At 39.8% G+C, this 8,962-nt stretch overlaps 1 protein-coding gene across 1 annotated transcript; it reads right to left on the reverse strand.

The window, feature by feature from the left end:
• On the reverse strand, positions 1-8,944 carry LOC145521925 (vascular non-inflammatory molecule 3-like). The gene is given in 6 exon segments (XM_081530886.1): positions 1-171; positions 1,114-1,493; positions 2,666-2,870; positions 4,787-4,986; positions 8,495-8,618; positions 8,732-8,944. Coding segments are annotated over 6 exon segments (1,293 nt in total).
• Positions 8,945-8,962: the final 18 nt, after the last annotated feature.

The raw sequence follows: 8,962 nt of genomic DNA on the forward strand, positions 1-8,962 counted from the left end.
TCAGGGGCAAGCTGACATCCACTGAGAACGATCTGTTCTCAGTGTTTGGAAAGCATAACTCGTTCCAAATGTGCCACTGAGGGAGAATTCTTCACACTTGGTAAAAGCTGACCCCACAGGCTCACCACAAGTTTTCAGGTCAGTGGTTTGACATTTCAGTAATGTGCATACCTAGGAAGAAAAAGAAAAGAGAAGTGATTGGAAATCTTGGAAATGTTTTTACAGCTAAAAGTACAGTCTCAAAGAATAGAAGAATACTTTTTAGCTTGCCTCTTAAGTGCTTTCTCCCCCAATTGCAGCTCATAATCTATTAGCCAATCCTAACATTAGTTTAGTGAGTGAAGATTAACCCTTTTCTTTCAATGCAGCAAAATGGAGTAGACTGCAGCTAAGTCGCTTCAGTCGTGTCCGACTCTGTGTGACCCACCAGGCTCCTCTGTCCCTGGATTCTCCAGGCAAGAACACTGGAGTGGGTTGCCATTTCCTTTTTCGATGCATGAAAGTGAAAAGCGAAAGTGAAGTTGCTCAGTTGTGTCTGACTCTTCGCGACCCCGTGGACTGTAGCCTATCAAGCACCTCCGTCCATGGGATTTTCCAGGCAAGAGTACTGGAGTGGGTTGCCATGTCCTTCTCCAATGGAGTAGACTAGAATTTTCAAAATTAGACTGTGTTGGATGTAATTATAGCTAGGTCTAATTTTGGTTTGAATTATCTTATAAAATGTTTGTTTCACTAAGTATCTCTTTGAGATACGTCTTGATGGCACTGGGTTATGATGTGCAATGGACTGCTTGCTCTGGACTCTAGTTGAAAACAGTTTGCAAAACACAGCCCTAAAGTAACCTGACAGAAAAAGAAAATATATGGGGATTGTAGCTTTTTAAACTTTAACCCTGTCTGCTGGGAACTGATCAATTGGTTTTTTGTTTTTACCTTGCAGCTCTAATTCTGTTCTTGCCAAGACTAAACAAAGTATTCTAGGGAGAAAAGCTCAATGACAAATGTAACACTATTCCAATTAACTGAATGCAGCACAATTCTTAAAGAAATGCAGTGATGACCTAGAAGACAAACTAGTAACAAAGCCATTCTTACATACTTGAGTGTTTCTACCTGTAAGTAATATTGGCCTTCTGTCGCATGCTGTCCGTCAAGGGCACCGAGTACATACACTTCATAAGTTGATTTCTCAGACATCTCGTGAGTTAAGTGACAGCACAGGTCTTTCTGACAAACTGTGTAATTTCCTGTGTTTCTCTTAAGCTTGGTGAAGGTGAACTCATCAAAATAAATCATCCCTGGGAAATTCAACTGCTCAAATGGGAATGGCTTGACACCTCTAGCACAAGCACTCCAGTCAACAGCTGCAGGGTAACTGGGTTCTTGTCGAGGTCGAGACTTCGATTCTGAGAGCATCAGCTGGGCACCCTCTGTCTCTGTTTCCATGTTCTAGTGATACACCTTGACAGCCTCCGGTGCGTAGATTTCACTGCCTATGGGTTACATGAAGAAACATGAATACTGGCTTCAAATTTTGCACGGTCACAAACTAATAGAATTATTTCACAAGAGATGAAATATAAAGTTATGAAGGCATAAGCATTTTCTAGATAAGGAAGGAAATACCTATTACACTGACCTGAGTTCAGTTTGAATCTGTGTCCTCCATGAGAATCTGCTTACAATGAAACTATCATTTGACCTGGAAGATTTTTTTAATTTTTTTAACTTAAGCTCCCCTTTCTTTAGCCAACTTGACAACAACCCAAAAAGTTTCTCAGACATGAAGAGCAATTTAAGTATCCACCAACCTATCTAATTTGTTTGTGTTTGAGATTCTTCACCTGGATCAACAAATACCAAAACAATCGAGAAAGGAGCCTTCCCTTAAACATGGATTTTTAAAGGATAGACTCTAAACACCTGATTAAGTCTAAAGTGATTTTATCACCCCAACAGCAAGATTTATTTCAATATTACTGCTGGATGGTGGCTGCAACTTTCTTTAACTCTGCCTTTGCTTTTTTTGTGTGACTTGAATTCTGTTTAACTCCAATTTCCCCTCATGTGAAATTGACAATATACTCTTTACTTCCTTCTTTATTCCCAGGAATAATGTTCTTTAAATAATGTTGCTATACAAACCCATAGTCTTATTAATTTTGTGACATTAAAGTTAATAAAAGAATCATTGAAGAACTTTTCTGGTGGTACAGTGGATAAGTCGCCAAAGCAGGTGATACGGGTTTGATCCCTGGTCTGGGAAGATTCCACGTGCCTCAGAGCAACTCAACACATGCACCACAACTACTGAAGCCCACATGCCCCACAACAAGAGAAGCCACTGCAATGAGAAGCTTGTGCACCCCAAGGAAGAGTAACCCCTGCTTGCGGCAACTAGAGAAAGCCTGCTCACAGCAAGGAAGACTCAGGCCAATCAAAAATAAATAAATATTTAATTAATTAATTTTGGAAAAAAAAAGAATCATTAAAGAAATGCATGGCTTGCAAATGAAGGCATCCCAAGACTGTGGTTGCCCTTTGGGGCAAGACTGAGGTGGAGGTACCAGTCATGTACACCTGGTTTTGTGGGCATTGGCAGTAAGCAGGTTGACTCTCAGGGCTCAGGCCCATGGTGAATGGAAAGGAGAATGCAAGGGCCCACACTGAGAGGAGGGCAGTGTATTGTACCAGGCCTTGGGGTAAAGGATGCTGTCAACCTGAAACTCTTCCACCACCACCACAGCCGGGTCATGAGAGAAAATGTCAAAACAAGTGGAAATGCCCAGCATCCCAAAGGGAGTGTTGAGAGTCACATGTTCTGAATCCTTGGGAAAATCAAACTGACCTTCAGGTACAAAAAGATTGAACTGTTAATGAAAAGCAAAGAAGGGGACGATTCATAAGAAAACTGGCAAATAAAAGTGATTAATATTTGCAAAATCTTTTCTTGCATGTATTTTACTGAGCATATTTAAAACTATTACACCTAAATTAGTGTAAATTATACCCACTATACCACTGTCTTGTGGGTTTTCTAATAGGCCCCTCAGCTTGTCCTCTAGACTCGTTATCCCGGCTCCATAGACCACACTCTCAGGCATCATTCTGAGAGCCGCCCATAACCTCGGAAGCCATGACCCCAACCTACCTTGCTAGTGAAGGTGTCGCTCCTCCCACAGCCCCGCGCCTGGGAGATCTCACCTCCTCTCGACCCGGCCCGCATCAGCCCCGCCCCTACCTTACCCCACCCCCTCACTGGTCCTACCACCACAAAACCCCGCGAAACCATGACATTCACCGAAACACTTCATTATTCTCACAACCAATGAATCAACCAATGAGATCATATCTACAAATGATATTTAAAAGATGAATATTTGTCTTACAGTCACTTGAAATTTCGAACCTCACAAATTTCTGATGGTTTTCCACACAATTCTTAAGTACTAATATCACTGCCCATGTGAAATTAAACATGTGTTAATAAACTAAACTTTGTCATGTCTCCCCATGGTACGGCTAGGTTTATATAAGTGAGGTGAAGTAAACTGGAACTTAGACAATGTCATAGCTAAACTTTGTTAATTAGTAACATATTGGAAACTTTTCTCCAGCTTGATTAGTGCTCCCAAACTCCATCTACCCTGGGCTCAAGAGTGCAGCCTTATGGTCTGCTCAGGTTTTTATTTGGCCTGATGTGTGCATATGTGCTCAGGCCACACCCCATCCCACCCCCACCATTGAGGTTCCCAAACTCTTCTGTACTCTGCCCAGGTGGCAGCCCATCCTTCATCCCCAGGAGATCGACTCAAGCGAGGCATGTGGTCCATAGGTGGATTGAAGGAATAATAAGGTTTTTGTAGGCTTTCTAGGAAATAGAAATACAATCTTCCTCTGGATTTTGTCACTATTAGGATATGTGCTTTGCAACCAGCAGCCATGTGGCTTCTGAATGGACATCAGCAGAGAAAACGTTGGCACTTTTTTACAAGGACCTAAGAGAGCTGGGGGTGACTTTCCCTGGTGGTCCAGCGGTTAAGACTCCACACTCCCAGTGCAAGGACACAGGCCTGATCCCTAGTCAGAGATCTAAGATCCTGCATGCAGTATGGCATGGCCTGAGAGGATAAAAAAACAAACCATAAAAAAAAGTGAGAGAGAGCTGGGGGGATGGCTGATATCTTCCAGGCCTTATTTTTTTTTTTTTTTAGTTAGTTTATTTATCTATTTTTTAACTTTACAATATTGTATTTGTTTTGCCATACATTGACATGAACCCACAGGCCTTAAGATACAGACCATGTCAAAAACTAGACCTATCCTTTCTATGATTTATATTTTCTCAGGTACCTGAGCAAGGACATTCCATTGCTTTTATTGTTGTTGTTTCAAATCAATTTCAGTTGGGGGTTTTTCTACCATTTCCATGAAAAAGTTCCTACTGGAATGAATGACTGAACACTAACAAATTGGGTCAAAAAAGTTGCTCTAGTGTTAAATCATGTGATGAAACAGAATTGCTCCTCTTTCTCGGAGGATTTTAAAATCCTATGAGGCTATTAGCACATCTGCTTTAATATTCTGCCAGATTCTATTTTATGACTAATTCAAATTCAAAACCTTTATATAAATGTCAAAGTAAGTTAAGTCCCCTTTTCAACTAAATGTAATTATTAAGGAATGGGTTTATAACAGTCCCCTCGCCAACATTCAACAAACAAGTCTACATAGATATCACAAACAAAAATAAGTCAAGATCAGCTAAGGCACAAGTAATTCTCACCTTATGATAGTGGGCCATAAGCCTGCCCTCAGAATTAAACACCACATCAGTGCTGTATTGGTAATGACCATCAGGGGAACACTGAGGGTCACTGGCATTACACGGATTCTTGTTCCCGATATTTGCCACAATGTAGATGGAGTTGTCCTTGGCCAGACAGCTGAGTCTTTGTTGCACAGGGGTACGGTCAAGCCTAATTCAATAGATACTGCCTTAAACTTACAGTGTGTTAGTGATTTTTGAACATCCACACTGATACTTTATCTGCCTGTCATTATAACACACAACAACTCTAGGTTAAGAAGCAACAGCAAAGATTTAAAAGCTCATATGCAATACAATGGCTTCCCAGGTGGCACAGTGATAAAGCATCTGCCTGCAATGCAGGAGACACAGGTTGGATCCCTGGATCAGGAAGATCCCCTAGAGCAGGAAACAGTAATCCACTCCAGTATTCTTGCCTGGAGAATCCCATGGGCCGAGGAGGCTGGCAGACTACAGTCCATGGGGTTGCAAAGAGTTAGAGAGGACTGATCAACTGAGCACACACATGCAATACAATCTTCTTCTTTATGAAAACTAACCTATTCTAGCTGCCAGATTCACAACAGCAGTGCAAGACCTAAGCATAGAATGGGTAGAAGAGGAAGAGGAGAAAGAAGAGAAGCAACATATTTTCTTATTAATTTCTCCCACGAGGACAAATGAAGCGCTTTTCTAATGGAGAGAATCTTTTCCATAATGCAAGCCACATTCCTCCAAGGAGGCAGTAAATAGTTGGTTCCAGGCTGATCATCCTCTACAAATGCAGCTTTAGGTACCAGAAATATTTTTTAAAAGGAAGGAAAAGAAAAGGAAAAAAAGATTTCACCCTTTTGTTTGTGTCCTCACATGTCAAGGTAGCATAATAGCTTTCCTTCTACCTTAGAGGGCCCTTGTGTGAAACCCTGGGATAAATGCACACTACGAAATTGCTTTTCAAAGTAATGCCGAAACCTTCCAGGTTCGGGATGTTTATCCTAGAAGTAAAACAGGGTTGAGGTGAGTAAATAGGTAAGACTACAGCTGGTTTCAAATACTGAAAAGACTCTAATTTGAAGATGAGGCACATATTTGAACATGCTATAGAGGCAGTATGGACTCCAAAGAAAGTTTTCGAGAGATTTCAGTGGAAAATAAGATCCAAATTTCTGCAACTAGAATGCGCTAAGAAGTGGATTTACTAGTCATGGAGATTTCAAGTAGAAGACGATGCTTCCAGGCACTCAGTCCATTCTGTTAGCATGACTCAGTGGAAATGGCCATGTTTGAATTCCAGCGAGGCTAGTTACAAATTGTGAGACCTTAAGCCCCCTTCTTTTCCTCATATTTAAAGTGGGAGATACTTCCCTGGTGGTGTAGTGGCTAAGATTATGTGCTGCTGTTGCAGGTGCCCAGGGGTTCAATCCCTGATCAGGGGACTAGATCCCACATGCCTCAAGTGAAGATCCCACATGCTGCAACGGAGATTGCAGATCATGTGTGCTGCAAGTAAGACCTGGCGCAGCCAAATAAGTAATAATAATAAAAATAAATGTTTATTTTTAAAAAAATGAAGAAGTAAATAAAAGGGGAATAGTTACACCTGCTACTTAAATCGAATGAGATAATGTGCTTAGTGTACCAAGTGCAGATTCAAGAACCAAGTAGATGCTCAGTGAATAAATAATGGCCATTATGGACTTTGTAACAACAAGAAGACCACGCAGAGACACTGATGACTTGATTGCTTGTAGAGGCCATTCAGACTCTCCATGGTTTCTCAGTCCCCCTACTTAATGTTGAACCAACCTTTGAATAGAAAGGACAGATTTATGACTATTACTTCAGACCATTTCTTTTCTCTTGCCTTCAGGAAAAACAGTAATACTGTCAACGTGCATATTCATTAAAGAAGGCCTTAATAAAACTATTATATATTTTATTTTGGTTTTCTTTTTTTGGCTAGATATTAGGGCACTTCAATGTTTCCTATTAGTTTCCCATGGAGAAAGCTCCAGGAAGCATGAGATGTGTCAGTAGTCTAAATGATAGTATTTAAATACACAAGGATGACTATGTGGACTTGAATTATCCCTTTTAGAGATGAATGTGACTAGGGAAGAAATGGTGGCTTTCTTTACCAATATTAGCATTTTCTTAAATACTAGATTTTTCCTCTCTACAACACAGAGCTGAAAGCTTGCCATTTGAATGTCTGCAAGACTCAATAATATTAAAGTTTCATCTGTCACCTACTTTACCTACTTAAAATATTTCATCAGAGACTAATTAATCAGACTTTAGGACATCTTTCCCCTAGGAAAGTCAGTTTTGTCAGCCCGGGCAAATAGAGTGTATTTCAGTCTAAGCCTCTTGAGTTATTACAAATAATGAGTCCTTCCTGCTCTGGGAAAAGCCCCATAAGCAAGCAAACATTAAGTCATAATTACGTGGTTACTGTAAACACAGACTGCAACATTTTGAGAATATTTTTCCAAAGGTGAAAATCCCAAGGTGAGACCTGACTCACATATAAGAACTCTTATGTTGCAATGTTAGACTTGACTTTCCAATTAATTTCAAATGCAGAATTATTAAAGAAGTTTCTCTTTTTGTGCACTTGATAATAGCTTTAAGCAGATGTCTGTAAATTTAAAATTAGCACATTAAATTACTATTTAATGCATTGATTTTGCCATCACATATGATCTATTTTAAAAAGTTAAGTACACCTAAAATGATTTATTTTCATAATCTTTCTTATATTTTATGCAGATTTTCTTTCAGAAAGTTACATTTAAACTACAGCTATAAACATTTGCTACACTTTCTTAAAGGACAAGAAAGCAAAATTTCAGATCCAGCTCCTGTTTAAAAAAAAAGGTGATAGTTTTTTTTTTTTTAAGTAATAATTAACACTCAAGAGAGCACCATACTGTATAGATTCTATGTATTATTTCACTTTACATTCATTTTGTGGGGGTGGGGTGAGGTCAGGGGTGGGGTTTGGCCATGCTGCATGGCCTGTGGAATCTTAGTTCCCCAATCAGTGATTGAACCTAGGCCCTCGGTAGTGAAAGCTCAGAGTCCTAATCATTGGACCACCAGGAAATTCCCTACACATACATCTACTCTGTAAAGTGAAGTAGGAAAGGAAATTATATTATTTCTACTTTACATCAAGAGTTTAGATTTTCTGTCCCACATCACTCAACCAAGAGGTGATAGAATATAGTCTCAGAAAAAACACTTCGTTTTCAAGCCCTGTGCAGTTTTCACTCACGTACCAATGACATTGCATGCTGATATCAAAGCCCTTTGGAACATTAACACACTCATCTTTTTACCATTCCTGCAAAGGAGGCAGGTATTCATGGGTGAACCTTTACTTACATCTGAGAACATAGGTCCTAGATTTCACAACTTTCTCACTTTGTTGAAAACCAGTTAATCACATCTATTAGAAAAGTTGTGTGTATACACACTATTCATCTATAAATAACCAACCAGACATCATCACAAATCGTTTACCAAACAGGAGACATGCCAGATAGTGCATAGTACAAAGAATTAGAGAAGTCTAAGTCCAATGCCACAGACTATTTGTCAGGAACAGTACTAGTCAAGCTTACTAAATTTGCTATGTTGCAATATCACAACTTTTTGTTGTAATGACTTTACCTCTGGGGTCTCTACATGGAATGCAGTTTGCTTCAGAGTCTGGGATAACCTCTAGATAGGGATAAATGGTCTCTCTTGTAAAGATCCAGCCATAAATTCCATCTTCTGGGTTCACAATGATATGTGCATCCTGCTCAAAACAAGTAGGAGCAAAAAAATTTCTACTGAATTCGAAACACTCACACTCTTATCAAGTTTCAGATTTGCTTTCCAATGTCCCAGCCAGTGTATAAGAGGCAATACCTGCCTGGCAGCCAGTTTAAGTGCTTTCTCTAAAACATCTATATTCTTGTTCATCAGGAGCAAATCTTCTTCTTTTAGCACAGGTGTTTCTGTTCTGTTTGATAATATTACAGCATGCTCAAACACTGCAGCAAGAAAAGTGTCCAGTGCACCAACCCTCAGGACAAAGAGCACCAAAATGGTCACATATTTTGGAAAATATGATATAATCATAGGTAAAATTTAGTGCGC

The sequence above is a fragment of the Giraffa tippelskirchi genome, chromosome 9 (genome assembly GCF_054371585.1).
Source record: "Giraffa tippelskirchi isolate mGirTip1 chromosome 9, T2T-mGirTip1v1.2.pri, whole genome shotgun sequence".
Taxonomy (NCBI): Eukaryota; Metazoa; Chordata; class Mammalia; order Artiodactyla; family Giraffidae; genus Giraffa; species Giraffa tippelskirchi.